Consider the following 18,110-nt stretch of genomic DNA (forward strand, 5'->3'; position numbering starts at 1 on the left):
ATCTGGATCTTTTTCTCTACACTGTGATTTTTACTAATGTTACATATAAATTTTAATGTTTTGTCTTTTATGACTCTATGTCCTGTACATCGCCCAGATCCCGGTGTAAGCTTGGATGAGGCAATTAATGAATTAATTAATAACGTCGTTGTTCATTCGCACTGTCGAGCCCGACTCTTTGCGACCCCACGGACCACATCACGCCAGGCCCTCCTGTCTTCTGTCGTGCACCGGAGTTTGCTTAATTTCACGTCCGTTGCATTGATGACACTGTCTCACCATCTCATCCTTTGCCGTCCCCTTCTTCTTTGACCTTCAATCTTTCCCAGCATCAGGATCTTCTCCAGCGAGTGCTTCCTTCTTCTCATTAGGTGGCCAAAGTATTTGAGCTTCAGCTTCAGTCTCTGGCCTTTCAGGGAACAGTCAGGGTTGATTTCCTTTAGGATTGACTGATTCGATCTCCTTGCAGTCTAGGGGACTTTTCCCTTCCCCCTGCCCCCCGAAAAGGGACTGGTAGTCCAGAATCAGGATCTATAATAATATAGGAAAATCGCCATCTGGATCTTTTTATCTACACCGTAATTTTTACTAACGTTACATATAAATTTTAACGTTTCGTGTTCTGTATTGTATGACTCTATGTCCTGTACATTGCCCAGAACCCGGCATAAGCTGGGATGGGGCCATTAACAAATGAAATAATAATAATAATAATAATAATAATAATGATGATGATGATGATGATGATGATGATGATGATAATTTATACCACACAAAGCGGCTTACATTATCTTCTCCTCCATTTTATCCTCACAACGACCCTGTGAGGCAGGTTAGGCTGAGAGTATGCAATTGGGCTGGCTCTCAGTATGAAGGGAAGGGAGTGAAGCAAGAAAGAAAGGAAATGCCAGGAGTTGACGTATATCTGCACTACAGCCCTATTGTTGGCATAACGAAATCCCTAAAAATTATGAATAAATATCATTGCCACCGCCAAGACTGAACGTCTCACCTCGATTCAAGCAAATGAGGCTAGGCTTTCTTCCGAGACGTCTTGCCAAAGTAGGATCCGAAGGCGGCTTTAGACGTTACTCTGGGATTTCTGTCCCGTGTCCAGGACACCCCCGACACCCCTGCGCGCAGTGTTCCCTCTAAGCTGAGTTAGTGTGAGCTAGCTCACCGTTTTTTAGCCTCCTGCGCATGGATTTTTGTCTTCGCTCAGGAAGGAGGGCTCCAGAGCAATCTAATTTATGCAGCAGCAAAGTCGCTTGCTCATAACTTTAACGGCAGTCGCTCACAAAGTTGAATTTTTGCTCCAGGACTCCACAGCTTAGAGGGAGCATTGCTGCGCGCCACACATCACTTTGCACTCGTAGCCACGTTGCGGGCTTTAATGGGTAGCCAGCCGCAGCTGAGTTTGGCAGAGGAGAAATGTTGATGTTCAGGGCTGTGACTCACACATCATGTTTTAAGGCAGTTTTTGTTCTGCAGTAAAAGGGAGCACAAAAGAAAGGTGGCTGTTCCTTCTGGAATCGGAGGGGGGGGACAACTTAATTATTGACTTGCCAGCTAACGTGTCCCTTGCACAGCTGTCTCCGGAAAGGGTAAAAAGCCCAGTTGTGGCTTTGAGACTAACAAACTTTATTACAGCATAAGCTTTCGAGAAACACAGGTCTCTTCATCTCTACTGGGCTTTTTACTATTTTCAGCAACAGACTAACATGGCGAGCTCCTCCGGATCAGGAAAGGGTATAACTTTATTGGATAGGAGAGGAGGAGGAGATTGGATTTGTACCCCGCCCTTCACTCTGAGTCTCAGAGCAGCTTACAAATTCACACACACAGACACCCTGTGACGTAGGCGGGGCTGAGAGAGCTCTTTCAAGGACAACTCTTGTCAGAACTGTGGCTTGTCCAAGGTCATCCAGCAGCTGCCTGTGGAGGAGTGGGGAATGAAACCCGGATCTCCCGGATTAGAGTCCGCGCACTTAACCACCACACCAGACTGGCAATGAATCAGTTGGAACTGAAGTGGGTAATTGCCAGGCAAGCCCGATCTCGGAAGCTAGGCAGGGCCGACCCTGGCAAGTATTTGGATGGGAGATCTCCAGAGAATACCAGGGCCAGGAGGCCGGAGGCAGCCTATCAAAGGCACTTCTCTGAACGTCCTCCGTGCCCCAGTAGGAGTCGCCAGAGGTCGCCATGACTTCCAGGCACAGGGGCACACACACAGAGACACATGCACTAATGCAGGTGATTGCCAGCCAAAAGTCCCCAAATTGTCCTGATTTTTGGAGATTTGCGTGCTTCGAATGCACCGTTTGTGCACCTTGTCGTCCCTCCGCACCCCTGTTAAGCACGTCTCTACCTGCTTCCCTATTTTTGGCTCCGGTTTGGTGCTCAAAAACCCTTCCCTAGCCCAGTTGGCTCCAGAGGCAAGGGAAGCTCAACTTGTGGGTTGCGGTTTTCGAAAAACGCCTTTGGGCAGAGGGGGGGAAGCACACGAATATAGATACGGGAGGCCGTAGACGTGTGTGTGTGTGTTTGTACCCCTCCCTTGACAAGCCGAAGCAGCAATAAATTATGCAAGTATGTTCTGGGGGCCTGCAGGAATGAGTGAGGGGGGCACATACTTCGGAGCCTTCCTTGGGCGGAGGGATCGGGGTCACTCCAGTTGAGGGGCAGCAGTACGTGTGAAACTGTCTTATACCGAATCAGACTCTTGGTCCATCAGGGTCGGTATTGTCTACTGAGACGGGCAGTGTCACTCCAGGGTCTCAGGCAGAGGTCTTTGCCATCACCTAGCACAGGGGTGGCCAAACTTGCCCAACATAAGAGCCACGTAGGGCATTGCCCTATAATTAATAAGTTTTGGAGACAAGTGTCATTGCAGATCTATATCATAACGGGACATAACTTATCTGTCAGGCCGGAGACAGTTCTGCTGGATGTCTGGCTGAATATGTTGGAAACAAAAACAGGAAATAAGTTAATAATGACTCTTAATTGCGATTGCGAGAATTAATGTTGCACAAAAATGGAGGAACAATTTAGGACCCACCATATATGAATGGCAAAATAAGATTTGGGAACACTTTGTATATGGTAAGACCAGCGGTCATTTTGGAGAAAAAGAGGTGCAGGAGCTCATTAGCATAACTCATTAGCATAACTTATTTGCATTTGCCACACACCCTGACATCACTGGAAGTGTGTCAGAGGGCAACACCCACCACTCAGGCTCCACGGAACTGTTTTGGATTGCTAGCTATTGGGGGGGGGGGGACGTGCAGATCTGTCCTCACAGAGGAGGGAGAGCTTGTACCTGAATAAAACTTGGTCTTAAAGGTGCCACTGGACTGTTTTGGGCCTGGGGGGTGCTCTGCAACTTACCTGGCTGCTTCTTGCTCTGACTGAGGGCTGCTGGGAGCAGGGGGTGGGGCTTGTTGCATGTGCCCGCCCCTTGGGCTCTTTACTGCTGGAGCTCCGCTCCTGTGCGCTCCTGCAGGAAATGACCCCTGGGTAAAACTGTTTCATATACAGGAAAAGGCCAGAAAGAGTTCCAAGCGACCTGGTTCCCAGTTGTTGAATATCTTACTGTAGGAGGGGTTCTTCCCAAAAATAAGCCTTCTCAAAGTTTGTTGTGTTTAACTGTTTTAATGCTGTACTTTACATGGAGGGAAGTCTTTTTTTGATACCTTGTTGGGACCTTCTCAGCTATTTCTGTATGTATAATACTTCAGTTGTTGTTTTACAAAATAATAAAAATTATAAATTAAAAAAAAAATAAGCACCACATAGAATAAACGTCAGATGTTTGAGAGCCGCAAGACATGAACAAGTACCCCACACAAGGTTTTATTGAAAAAATATGCAGATTTGCCTTTTATGCACATTAACGGAGACTGCCAAAAATAAAAACAAAAGGGGTGAAAGCAGATGTTGATAATGATATTTATTTGTCCAGTGATATTTGTTTGCTTGCTAAGATTTGTCTAAGAGAGAGAGAAATAGAGAGAGTGGTAGAAAGAAAGAATGAAAGAGGTGGAAAGAAAGGAAGAGAAAGAGAAACAAAGAAAGCAAATAGATGGGAGGAAGAGAGGAAAAGCCTGCCTCCTCTTTGCTTCCCCAGCTGCCCGGCTGAGAGCCGCACAATATGTGTGAAAGAGCCTGTGGCTCCGGAGGCGCAGTTTGGCCACCCCTGACCTTGTGCCTGGCCCTTTCAACTGATGCCAGGGATTGAATGGGGACCTTCTGCATGCCAAGCAGAGGCTCTTCCACTGAGCCACAGACCCTACTCAGGCTGGCGTTGGCTCTCCAGTATCTCACATCACCTACTGCCTGGTCCTTTTTAACTGCAGATGCCAGGGGTTGAAGCTAGGACAGGGTCTCAGGCAGTGGTCTTTCAAGTCTCCTATGACCTGATCCTTAACTAGAGATGGCAAAGTTTGAACCTGGGACCTTCTATATGCCAAGCAGGATGCTCTGCTCCAGGGTCTCAGGCAGTGGTCTTTCACATCTCCTGAGACCTGATCCTTAACTAGAGATGGTGGGGCTTGAACCTGGGACCTTCTGCATGCCAAGCAGGATGCTCTGATCCAGGGTCTCAGGCAGTGGTCTTTCAAGTCTCCTACGAGCTGATCCTTAACTAGAGATGGTGAGGCTTGAACCTGGGACCTTCTGCATGCCGAACAGAGGCTCTGCCACTGAGCCACAGCTCCTCCCCAACTTGGAGCAGACTAAATACACCTTCATGCAATGCCACGCTAACTTATGGAACTGACTGCCACGAGATATTTTGATGGGCATGGACTGGTTCATGAAAGAGAAGTGGTCAACAGTGGGAGGGCTTCTAATGTCCTGGCCCCACTGCTGGACCTCCTGATGGCATCTGGTATTTTTGGCCACCGTGTGACAGAGTGTTGGACTAGATGGGCCTTTGGCCTGATCCAACATTGGCATCTCTGATGTTCTTATGTTCTTATGGTCTGATGGGGGCCGTTAGCTATGATAGCAAGATGGAGCTTCCATGCACAGGAGCAGTGTTTCTGTAGAGCAGCAGGGCTGGCATCAGTGGGTAGCAGGAAGCCATCGTAGATGGAATCTTGGTTGGACCAGCAGGGCTTTCCTTAAGTTCTTGTGAAAATTCAGGGGCACTGGAACGCGGGGTCTTTTTTGCAGGGCCCCCAGGACTCTGAAGTAACTCTCCCGGGGAAGAATGGGTTGTCGTGCCTCTTTTTATAGGACGATTTATAACAGCACGCTTCTGAGAGCCAGTTTGGAGTAGTGGTTAAGTGTGCGGCCTCTAATTTGGGAGGACCGGGTTTGATTCCCCACTCCTTCACTTGCACCTGCTGGATGACCTTGGGCAAGCCATAGTTCTGTCAGAGCTGTTCTTGAAAAAGGGAAGTTTCTGTCAGAGCTCTCTCAGCCCTACCGACCTCACAGGGTGTCTGTTGCGGGGAGGGGGAGGGAAAGGAGTTCGTAAGCCGCTCTGAAACTCGTTCGGGTAGTGAGGGGCGGGGTATAAATCCAGTCTCTTCTTCTTCTTCTAAATACGCTTTTGGCACGTCAGCCTGTCGATGCTGTTTTCATGTGGGTTTCCATCTATGGCTTAGCCCCGCAAAATTTGAGTCACGTCTTTTAAAAAGAAAACGTCATCCCCCCCCGGTAATGTAAAACGGCAGTTGCCAAAAGAGCAGCATAATTTTAGACATTATTCATATTTTAGAGATTGTTCGGTTTTGTCGTTTAATTTCCGCGTTTATTTCTAGGCTTTCAAAACAGGCTTATAAATCGACAAGCCGCCCCGTTGTTTGGGTAAGAATTCCCTCCAGGTGGTCAGGCAGAGAGACTTGAGCAAAACCTGGTTCCCCCCCCCGCCCCCTCAGCCTTTCCTTCGACATCCCTGTATAGGATAGCCCACCCACACCTGTCCAGGGATGAGAGAGAATCCTGCACCTGTGCAGTACATTAAACAACAACCCACAGAGGTAGGCTACCCTCTTTGGATTCAGAACAATATGCCACCAGAATCTCTACAATAGTCTATAATCCTCTCCAGCTCAGAGCAGAGATTCAAATCTCTCAGCTGGCATCTGGGACTTAAGACATTAGCAACTCTTCCCAGAGATGCACAATATTTTAACCTCCAATAGTAGCATATGGGGTCAGCCTTAGCCTACAAGATTTAAGCTTGAAACTCAGGTACAACATCAGAGACCATTTAGAAATAAGAATAATTTTTTATTCAGTACAGAGCTGACCATATAAACTATAAAAGATTTCAAAACAAGAAAGGCTAGGGCTGTTTGCCTTAACTACACAGTAAGGGTTCATATTTACCCAGTCAGGATAGCATCAGTCCAAATAGTCCAATTAGACACCAAGGGATCTTGAGGAGAAATCCCATCTTGGCACACCATGTGCTCCTTCAGTCACAACACAGTTCTTTGTCTCTCGAGACAGCATTTCCAGGGGCAATAAATAAGCAGAAAGCAGGAACAGAACAGAGAGAGAGTCTCTCCCATAGGGAATGACCAGTTATAGGTCAATTCCAGTCACAAATTAGCCCTGGCCAGGAGCCAAATGCGAGTGGGAATGGGAGTGCCCAAGATTTGGTTGTTATGGCTACATGTGGGGATTGGCTAGAAGTTTGGGGACCACGCCTGCGGTCAGGTGACCCAGCCTCTAGCTTCTCCATCGGCTATGTGACTACACGGCCTAGTGAGGCCTTACAGTCTAGCATCTAGCATGGAAGTGTGAAGAATGTGGGTTTATGGCATGGCAATTGAGGCCATGGGGCCTACCATTTGGCTTGTAACAGGAAATAGGCACAGCCTGTTATCAAAAGACAGAACAGGGAAGGCATGAGGTTTTTAGAAATCAATATTTCTATACAATCCCAACTGGTGCACATTAGACCTGTGTGGGCAAGCAGTCACGCTGGCGAGTAACTTTGGAGGATGTTTTCAAGGCGGCTTTCGGTGCGTTTATGAACTGCCTCGATCTACCGGGGGTGGTGGTGGAGGCTAGGAAACTAATACAATCGGAGGCACGGGAGCAAAGGACCAAAGAGATTTTTATTTTATTGTATTTATATCATAAGAACATAAGAGAAGCCAATACTGGATCAGGCCAATGCCCATCCAGTCCAACACTCTGTGTCACACAGGGACCAAAAACAACAGGTGCCATTGGGAGGATAAACATAATGGAGCAGAAGCCGATCAGTGGCTATGAGCCACAAGGTCTAGGTAGGAACTCTCAGTCTGGGGCAAGGGATGCTCTGTATTCTTGGTGCTTGGGGGGGGGGGCAAGAATAGGAGGACTTCTAGTGTCCTGGCCCCACTGGTGGACCTCCTGATGGCACCTGGTATTTTTGGCCACTCTGTGACACAGAGTATTGGACCAGATTGGCCGTTGGCCTGATCCAACATTGGCTTCTCTTATGTTCTTATATGGAGCAGAGGCCCATCAGTGGCTATTAGCCACAAGGTCTAGGTAGGAACTCTCAATCTGGGGCAAGGGATGCTCTGTATTCTTGGTGCTTGGGGGGGGCAACAGTGGGAGGGCTTCTAGTGTCCTGGCCCCACTGGTGGACCTCCTGGTGGCACCTGGTATTTTTGGCCACTGTGTAACACAGAGTATTGGACCGGATAGGCCGTTGGCCTGATCCAATGGCTTCTCTTACGTTCTTATATGGAGCAGAGGCCCATCAGTGGCTATTAGCCACAAGGTCTAGGTAGGAACTCTCAGTCTGGGGCAAGGGATGCTCTGTATTCTTGGTGCTTGGGGGGAGGGGGCAACAGTGGGAGGGCATCTAGTGTCCTGGCCCCACGGGTGGACCTCCTGATGGCACCTGGTATTTTTGGCCACTGTGTGACAGAATGTTCGACTGGATGGGCCATTGGCCTGATCCAACATTGGCTTCTCTTATGTTCTTATATGGAACAGAACTCTATTAGTGGCCATTAGCCACAAGGTATAGATAGGAATGCTCAGTCTGGGGCAAGGGATTGCTCTGTCTTCTTGGTGCTTGGGGGGGGGGGTTAACAGTGGGAGGGCTTCTAGTGTCCTGGCCCCACGGGTGGACCTCCTGATGGCACCTGGTATTTTTGGCCACTGTGTGACAGAATGTTCGACTGGATGGGCCATTGGCCTGATCCAACATTGGCTTCGCTTATGTTCTTATGGTCTGAGCCGCCTTTCCATTCCCGCCCTCTCCTTCCTCTGATATGTGGGGCAACTGGCCCCCGAGACACCCTGACAAAAGTGAGAGCTCCTTGCCACAGGCCATATCCTCCCTTGCACTGACCCCGCTCTCCTTGCTCCCCCCTCCAGGATGGACCGAATGACGGAGGACGCCCTGCGCCTGAACCTCTTGAAGCGGAGCCTGGACCAAGCCGACGAGCGGGATGACGTCCTGGCCAAGCGGCTGAAGATGGAAGGGCACGAGGCCATGGAGCGCCTCAAGATGCTGGCGCTGCTCAAGCGGAAGGACCTGGCGGGCATCGAGGTGCCCCACGAGCTGCCCGTCAAACAGGACGGCCTGAAAGTCTACGAGGAGAAGCTGAACGGGAACCTGCGGCCCCACGCGGACAGCCGGACTTCGGGCAGGCCGGGGAAGGAGAACATCAATGACGAGCCGGTGGACATGAGTGCAAAGAGGAGGTAAGGGGCCGGGTTTTTTTGTTAACCCGGGAAGGAAAGGTGCCCGTCGTGGGGCAGGGCCCCTCCTCCCTCTCGCGTGGGGCGAAATGCAAAACAAATCCCAGCCTCAGTAGCACCTGAGGAACCCACAAGAAATTCAGGGTACGAGCTTTCAAGAGTCATTAGCATCGCCAGCTCTGGATTGGGTTTTAGGGGTGGATCCTGGGGAGGGCGGAGTTTGGAGAGGGGAGGAGCCTCAGCAGGACATAATGCCATAAGGTGCAGCTCATCATCCAGTTAACCTAAATCTCTAGGCCTTTTCCCAGCTTAACCCTTGAGCCTTGGAGACCAGACAAAAATAAGTGAGGGTGGGTGTCCCAAAGCCACTCGGACGCAGACTTCGGGCACGTCCGTGGGGCAGGGCAGCCGTTCAGTCCACAAAAAGGGGTGGGCGTCACGAACCCAGCATTCTGCTCCCGGGGTGCGGGTGTTGGTCCAAGGCAACCCCCTCCCCAGAGCAGTCTCAGCAGTGGGCCAGATGGAAGGTCAAACACAGCGGCGGAACGGGCTGATCATCTCAGAGGGTACCCACGTTGGTCTGCAGCAGGACAGCTGAATTCAAGTCCAGCAGAGCACCTGAGCGACAAGCTTTTCGGGGTACAGGTTTTATTGTCTGTCTGTTTAAAATACTTCCAGGCGGCATTTGCGACGTTCTCAGCCGCGTGCAGTACAGAGCCAGTTTGGTGTAGCGGTTAAGTGCGCAGACTCTAATCTGGGAGAACCGGGTTTGATTCCCTACTCCTCCACTTGCACCTGGCTGGATGGCCTTGGGCAAGCCGTAGTTCTGATAAGAGCTGTTCTTGAAAAAGAGCAGTCTCTGTCAGAGCTCTCTCAGCCCCACCTGCCTCACAGGGTGTCTGCTGTGGGGAGGGGAAGGGAAAGGAGTTTGTAAGCCGCTCTGAGACACCTTTGGGCAGTGGAGAAGAAGAAGAGATTGGATTTGAATGGTGGTTTGGTGTGAGAGCCAGTTTGGTATAGTGGACTCTAATCTGGGAGAACCGGGTTCTCAGCCGCGTGCAGTACAGAGCCAGTTTGGTATAGCGGTTAAGTGCGTGGACTCTAATCTGGGAGAACCGGGTTTGATTCCCCACTCCTCCACTTGCAGCTGCTGGATGACCTTGGGCAAGCCATAGTTCTGACAAGAACTGTCCTTGAAAAAGAGCAGTTTCTGTCAGAGCTCTCTGAGCCCCGCCTACCTCACAGGGTGTCTGTTGTGGGGAGGGGGAAGGGAGAGGAGTTTGTAAGCCACTCTGAGACACCTTTGGGTAGTGAAGGGTGGGGTATAAATCCAATCTCCTCTTCTTCTTTTCTTCTTTAAAGCAAGGCAGCTGCAAAACGAAAGAGCAAGCAGCTCGGTGTTCCCTCTAAGCCAAGTTAGTGTGAGCTAGCCCGAGGGCAAATAAGACTGATCTAGAGGAAGGGGGGACATCTCCTGGGCTGGTCCCATGGGCGTCATAGCCAATCAGGGACTGCTTAGATGGTTCTTATTTCTGAAAAGCATGCCTTTCGGTGTCTAATAAAGCCCATTGAAGGCAGTGCGGCCTGAACAGCACACACTTTCCTTTTGCACTAATTCCTGAAAAATCACTGGGTGTGGGAGGGCACGCTTATGAAGCATTGCTCTAAATAGGCGTCGTTGGCCTTTACATTCTAAGGGCAGAGTTTGGAGAGGGGAGGGACCTCAGCCGCGCATAATGCCGTAGAGTCCGCCCTCCGAAGCAGCCATTTTTCTCCAAGGGGACCGATCTTGGTTCTCTGGAAATCAGCTGTCATAGTGGGAGAACTCCAGGTACCACCTGGAGGTTGGCAGCCCTGAGCATTATGTTCATGACATGATCCCTGATTGGTTGGGATCACTGTCTAGAAAAGACGGGAACCCAGACCGAGGTGCCGAAAGATCAGCAGATCTAGGGACGAAGGGCAGGGACGGGTGCAAAACAAAAGTGACACACACCCCTAGTGATATTTATTTATTTATTTATTTTATTTCATTTATACCCCGCCCTCCCCGCACGCGGGCTCAGGAAGTGCCGTCAAGTCACAGCTTACTTATGGCGACCCTTCCTGGGCTTTTCAAGGCAAGAGACGTGCAGAGGTGGTTTGCCATTGCCTGCGTCCGCGTAGACACCCTGGACTTCCTCGATGGTCCCCATCCAAGTGCTAAGAGCCAGTTTGGGCGTAGTGGTTAGGAGCGCGGACTGTAATCTGAGAGAATTTGGTTTGATTCCCCACGCCCCCCCCCACGTGCAGCCAGCTGGGTGACCTTGGATCAGTCACAAGTCCTCTCGGAGCTGTTCTCTCAAGGGCAGTTCTCTCAGAACTCTCTCAGCCCCACCTGCCTCACAGGGTGTCTCTCGTGGGGAGGGGAAGGGTAAGGAGATTGTCAGCCGCTCTGAGACTCCTTCGGGTAGCGAAGGGCCATAGGGTATGAATCTAATCTCTTCTTCTAACCAAGGCCGACCCTGCTTAGCTCCCCAGATCTGACGAGATCGGGCCGGCCTGGGCTGTCTGGGTCAGGGCAAGACGAACAGAGTTGGTTTGCCATGGCCTGATTCTGCATGGCGACCCGGACTTCCTCGGCGGTCTCCCATTCAAGTACTAACCAGGGCCGACCCTGCTTAGCCTCCACGATCTGATGAGATCAGGCTAGTCTGGGCCATCCAGGTTGGGGCACACCCCCCCTCTCGGTAGGAAATATTTTCTCTTCCTCCAAAAGCTCTGCATTCGTTTTGAAAACCCCAAATGGTCGAAGATCCAGCACAGCCCTAGAATAAAGTAGTCTCTTGTTGGCTCAGCAGATGGTTGGGCATTGGGGGGGGGAGCGTCCTTGTGGTCCCAGGCCACTGAGCTCTCAGCCCTTTGCCGGTCGGCATTAGAGGTCCACCATGGGGCGGGGCGGGGGCACGCACACCCCCGTCGTCCCCGCAGAGCGTCAGCAGCGTGGGGGCATGAACGGCTGTCAGCCAGAGCCCAGCAGCGTTGCCGCAGGTGCCGGCTCGAGCGGCAAAGCCCTGACTCACTGGCGCAGTCACGGGTGGCAGGGAGACAAGATGCCGGCCGTGGGCGGGAGAGAAGCGTCTCTGCCGCAGAACCGTCTTGGCCGGCGCTCCGTTTGGCTGGTGGTGGCGTCCCCAGGCTGCGGCGCCTGCCATCTGCCCCGCCGCCTCCAGCTAACCTCCGTTCCCTCGTGCTGGAACAGAAGGATCTTGCAGTTTGGACGGTGGGGTTGGGGGGAGAAGAGTCGCATCGATGTGTCAGAATCGGGCTGTAGGCTGCCAAGGAGCCGCACTTGGGAACTGGGCACGGGTCGTGCGCAGCGAATGCTCCGGTGACTCAAGCCTTCATCGTTCTTCCAGGTCAGAGGGAACAGTCAGTCCATGTAGGAGGACAGGGTCATTCTGCAGCCCAGGAAACTGTCATCACCAGGGCGAAATGGCTGACCTCGGACATGGTTCGCACATGAAGTCACCTTTTACTGAATCGGACCCTGGGTCCACCAGAGTCGGTATTGTCTGCTCAGACTGGCAGCAGCTCTCCAGGGTCCCAGGCTGAGGTCTTCCACATCACCTCCGGCCTATTCTTTTCATCTGAAGATGCTAGGGACTGAACCTGGGACCTTCTGCATGCCAGGCAGACGTTCTGCCACTGAGCCACAGGCCCTCTCCAGGGTTTCAGGTGGAGGTCTTTCACATCATTTACCTGCATGCCAGGCAGAGGCTCTACCACCGAGCCACAGGCCCTCCCCTTAACCAGCACCACTGGTCCATCTCAGTATTGCCTACTCAGACTGGCAGCTGCTCTCCAGGGTCTCACATGGAGCTGTTTCTTAACATCTACTGCCTGATCTTTTTAACTGGAGATGCCGGGGATTGAACCTGGGACCTTCTGCATGCCAGGCAGAGGCTCTACAACCGAGCCACAGGCCCTCCCCTTAACCAGCACCACTGGTCCATCTCAGTATTGCCTACTCAGACTGGCAGCTGCTCTCCAGGGTCTCACATGGAGCTGTTTCTTAACATCTACTGCCTGATCTTTTTAACTGGAGATGCCGGGGATTGAACCTGGGACCTTTTGCATGCCAGGCAGAGGCTCTACCAGTGAGCCATGCCCCCTCCCCCACCGGGCACAGCAAAAGCGCACAGGTCTGTGGGATTTCTGTTCCAGGTCCAGCTGTTTCTGCCTATAATGCAGCCTGCCGGCCCTGTGACTGTGAAGGCCCAGCAATGACACTGGGGCAAGGTGGCCTGTCGTAGGTAGGAGATGTGCTCTTGTCCCACACCTGTTCCTTTCAGCAAGGCTGGTGCAGGAGAGCTGCCCCTGGCTTGTTCCCTGTGTTCAGCGGGGTTTGTGTATACGTGGGGTGGGAGAGAGCTCTTGAATTTCCCACTTCTGGCACCATGCCGTGGACCGGGCCTGCAGACTAACTTCTGCATGCAAGAAGGAGAGGCGGAGGAAGAGACTGTCTCCCACTCTCTGGTTCCTTCATGCCACAGGCATAGATAGCTTTAAAAGTGGATTAGCTACATTCTTGGAGGAAGGGCTGCTAACCATGGCGACTGAAGGGAACCCAGAGCCAGCAGGCAGCATCAGGGGAAGGCTTTGGCCTCTGTGACCTGTTTTTTTGGGGGCCCTCCCCCAGGTAACTGGCTGGCCACTGGGTGAGACAGGGTGCTAGGCTAGATGGACCCTCAGTGGTCTGACCCAGCAGGGCTCTTCTGACGTTCTTATGAGGGGAAGGCCTCGGCCTCTCTCTGCCCTGTTGCTGGCCCTCCAGAGGAACTGGTTGAGGCCACTGTGTGAGGCAGGATGCTGGACTAGACGGACCCTCACTGGTCTAATCCAGCAGGGCTCTTCTGACGTTCTTATGAGGGGAAGGCCTCGGCCTCTCTCTGCCCTGTTGCTGGCCCTCCAGAGGAACTGGTTGAGGCCACTGTGTGAGGCAGGATGCTGGACTAGACGGACCCTCACTGGTCTAATCCAGCAGGGCTCTTCTGACGTTCTTATGAGGGGAAGGCCTCGGCCTCTCTCTGCCCTGTTGCTGGCCCTCCAGAGGAACTGGTTGAGGCCACTGTGTGAGGCAGGATGCTGGACTAGACGGACCCTCACTGGTCTAATCCAGCAGGGCTCTTCTGACGTTCTTATGAGGGGAAGGCCTCGGCCTCTCTCTGCCCTGTTGCTGGCCCTCCAGAGGAACTGGTTGAGGCCACTGTGTGAGGCAGGATGCTGGACTAGACGGACCCTCACTGGTCTAATCCAGCAGGGCTCTTCTGACGTTCTTATGAGGGGAAGGCCTCGGCCTCTCTCTGCCCTGTTGCTGGCCCTCCAGAGGAACTGGTTGAGGCCACTGTGTGAGGCAGGATGCTGGACTAGACGGACCCTCACTGGTCTAATCCAGCAGGGCTCTTCTGACGTTCTTATGAGGGGAAGGCCTCGGCCTCTCTCTGCCCTGTTGCTGGCCCTCCAGAGGAACTGGTTGAGGCCACTGTGTGAGGCAGGATGCTGGACTAGACGGACCCTCACTGGTCTAATCCAGCAGGGCTCTTCTGACGTTCTTATGAGGGGAAGGCCTCGGCCTCTCTCTGCCCTGTTGCTGGCCCTCCAGAGGAACTGGTTGAGGCCACTGTGTGAGGCAGGATGCTGGACTAGACGGACCCTCACTGGTCTAATCCAGCAGGGCTCTTCTGACGTTCTTATGAGGGGAAGGCCTCGGCCTCTCTCTGCCCTGTTGCTGGCCCTCCAGAGGAACTGGTTGAGGCCACTGTGTGAGGCAGGATGCTGGACTAGACGGACCCTCACTGGTCTAATCCAGCAGGGCTCTTCTGACGTTCTTATGAGGGGAAGGCCTCGGCCTCTCTCTGCCCTGTTGCTGGCCCTCCAGAGGAACTGGTTGAGGCCACTGTGTGAGGCAGGATGCTGGACTAGACGGACCCTCACTGGTCTAATCCAGCAGGGCTCTTCTTAAGTGGAAGACAAAGGATTTCAGGGGGACTGAGAATGAAGGAACCTTTCCAAAGAGGTACACTTTCTCAAGTTCCTTTCAGAGCGGTACTTCCTTCAAAGGTGGTAGAACTTAGCATTAACTCCCCTCGCCGCTGCCGCCCCAAACAAAAGCCATCTGCAGCGAGGAGAGCGGCTGACAGCCGCGTACATGCACACCCTGGAAAACCTGTGGTCCCTGTCAAAGGAAAGTGCATCGGAGGAAGGGTTTTTATGTCGGCTGTTCCTCTTTGGTCTTGGCTGCTAGAAGCCGTCTCTTGATACTCTGTCATGATCTTGTGATCTCGGGCGCTTCGGCAGGAAAGATAGGCGAAGTCGGGGGAGCCAGGCAGGGTTTTAGGAAACGCTAAAGTGCTTTCTGGCAGAACAGAGAACAGAGAAACCCAATCCATTCCTTTTTTTTGCATGCCCCGCTCCTGCCCTCTGAAGTCAGTGCAGTTCTCTTGTCAGGAGGTTCCAGGTGGGCGGCTTTTAATTCCTTCTTAATTGTTGTTCAAACTTGACCCTTTTAGTTTGGTTTGTTGTTATTCTCTTTGAGATCCTGCCTAGCTCAAAAGCAATGTCTAAAAAAATTCGGATGGAGAGGGGAGCTGAGAATACGGCTAATGCCTGCCAGTATTCCCTCTAAGCCAACTTAGTGTGAGCCCGCTCACAGTTTTTTAGCCCCCAGCTCACACATTTCTGTCTTGGCTCAGGAAGGATGGCTCCAGAGCAAACTTAAATTTCTTCAGGAGCCAGACTTTCACGTCAGTAGCTCACAAAGTAGAATTTTTGCTCACAGGGCTCCGCAGCTTAGAGGGAGGATTGAATCTGCCTGTCTTAAGAATTTTACCCTTCACATAGGTTCACTCTCTTAAAGAGCTGTTGGTGGCAGAGGAGAGTTAGAAAATGATTATTCCTCTGTTTGAGTCACCCCTACGCTTGCCAACTCCCCCCGATGGGGGCGGGGTTCCCCCCAATTTTGGGCCCCCAATTGTGCCGCTGGCCACCGGGGGAAGCCCTGCCCCCATAGAGTCCCATCATGCCCGACATGCCTGGCGTGACGTCATTGCACTGGACATGCTGTGCAGGAGACACTCTAGCATTCAAGTAAAAACTCTCTAGTGACCATAGAGTTTTTACCTGAATGCTAGAGCGTCCCCTAAACGATATGCCCGGCATCATGATGTCACGTCCGGGAGACGTCAACGAGGCTCACACACAGGAGCCAGGCTGGATTCCCCCCCTTGCCATCAAGTCACAGCCAACTTCTGGCGATCCTGTAGGGTTTCCGAGGCCAGAGACGCTCTGAGGCGGCTTGCCATTGCCTGCCTCTGCGTCACGACCCTGGACTTCCTCAGAGGGTGTCCCATTCAAATACTGACCAGGGCCCAACCCTTCTTAGCTCCCGAGAGCTAACAAGATTGGGCTAGTCTGGGCTATCCAGGTCAGGGCTGAGTTGCCCAGCCCTATCTGTCCTAAGAACTTTATCCTTTTCATGTTCAGTTTGGGTGTAGCGGTTAGGAGCACGGACTCTAATCTGGGACAACCGGGTTTGAGTTCCCACTTCTCCCCTTGCAGCTGCTGGTGTGACCTTGGGTCAGTTCACAAGTTCTCTCAGAGCTGTTTGTTTGTTTGTTTGTTTGTTTGTTTATTTTTCGTATTTATACCCCGCCCTCCCCAGTGGGCTCAGGGCGGCTTACAGAGGCAAGACAACCTTGCCATAATAAAACAATAATATACATAATAATTTAAAAACATATAATACATCTTAAAAATCCTAGTTGAACAAAGTGCTCAGTGACTTCCAAAATCTAGGGATGGCGGGTCGTATGTCCGAAGTTCCAAGAAGACGGCAGAAGGCTTCTTCCATACTAGGATGTTTCCTCAGGACCTCAGGGCAGTGGTAGTATAGTAAGGGCGGCGGCTCCTAGTCAAAAGCCTGGCGGAAGAGCTCCGTCTTGCAGGCCCTGTGGAACTGCACAAGATCCCGCAGGGCCCGGATCTCCCCTGGGAGCTCGTTCCACCAGGTAGGAGCCGCCACCGAAAAAGCCCTGGTCCTAATAGCGGCTAGTTTGACATCCTTGGGGCCCGGGATGACTAATGAGTTTTGGGCCCCTGACCGTAGTGCTTTTGGGGGAACATACGGGGAACGGCGGTCCCTCAGGTAGGTTGGACCCTGTTCTCTCAAGGGCAGTCCCCAAGAGAGCTCCCTCAGCCCCACCTCCCTCCCAGTTTGGTGTCGTGGTTAAGTGCGCGGACTCTAATCTGGGAGAGCCGGGTTTGATTCCCCACTCCTCCACTCGCAGCTGCTGGTGTGACCTTGGGTCAGTCACAAGCTCTGGCACAGCTGTCCTTGAAAAAGAGCCGTTTCTGTCAGAGTTCTCTCAGCCCCACCCACCTCACAGGGTGTCTGTTGTGGGGAGGGGGAGGGAAAGGAGTTTGTCAGCCGCTCCGAGACTCCGAGTGAAGGGCGGGGTATAAATCCAATCTCCTCCTCCTCTTCCTCCTTCTTTTTCTTCTTCTTCACTTATTTAATAAGCCCCTCAAGTTCCTAGCCCTCTTGGTGGCAGAGGAAAACGGGGAGGCACCATCTGAGTCACCCAACCTATCCTAGATATTTCTCTTTCACATATCTGACAGAGGAAGCGTTGACTCTTGGAAGCTCACACCCTGAAAATGTTGTTGGTCTTTAAGGTGCTCCTGGACGCGAATCGAGCGGTTGTACTGCAAACCAGCACGGCTACTCTCTGAAATGACCTTTCACATATGTTGAGTCACTTAAAGAGCCCCTCAAGTTTCTAGCCCTCTTGGCGGCAGAGAAGAGCTAGGAAACGAATGGCCATCGTTTGAGTTTGCCCATTTCCTGCCTGAGAGCATGAAGTCCAGACTCGGCAAGGTTCTGGCCGCACAGGAGGCTTTTCTAGCGTCTGTCCCTCCGAAAGAAGGCAGTTTCTAGACTTCTCGGCCACCCAGGTCTCGGAAGCTAAGCAGGGTCGACTCCGGCAAGTACGTGGATGGGAGACTTCCTTGGAATACCACATTGGGAAGACGGGGCAGGCTTTATTCAGCCACCTCTCTGAATATCCTTCAGGCCCCCACCCAGTAGGGGTCAGTCGCCAGAGGTCATCATAACTTCCAGGTGCACACACACACACACACACGCTAGGTATGCAAATCATAGAATCATAGAGTTGGAAGGGACCCCCAGCGCCATCTAGTCCAACCCTCTGCACAACGCGGGAAATCCACATATACCTCCCCCCCACACCTTCAGTGGCTGCTGTTCCACGCCCAGATGATGAAAATGTTCCAGCATTGTCTGGAAAAGGTTGGAAATGTAGAGTCAGGGCTTCTGTTACTGCGTGTCGGGGGAAGTGGTGCATCTGTGCACCGCACAGACCTCTGTCCCTCCCCCCGTT

General features: G+C 52.2%; 1 protein-coding gene across 1 annotated transcript in view; it reads left to right on the forward strand.

Annotated features, from left to right (window-relative positions):
- GATAD2B (GATA zinc finger domain containing 2B) overlaps positions 1-18,110 on the forward strand; it is a 67,156-nt gene that overhangs the window by 18,828 nt on the left and 30,218 nt on the right. The window contains exon 2 of the mRNA XM_015411729.1: positions 8,344-8,673. Coding sequence (XP_015267215.1) covers positions 8,345-8,673 — 329 coding nt within the window. The 5' untranslated portion in view covers position 8,344. The remainder of the gene's footprint in view (positions 1-8,343; positions 8,674-18,110) is intronic.

The sequence above is a fragment of the Gekko japonicus genome, unplaced genomic scaffold (assembly GCF_001447785.1).
Source record: "Gekko japonicus isolate JY-2015 unplaced genomic scaffold, Gekko_japonicus_V1.1 scaffold175, whole genome shotgun sequence".
NCBI lineage: Eukaryota > Metazoa > Chordata > Lepidosauria > Squamata > Gekkonidae > Gekko > Gekko japonicus.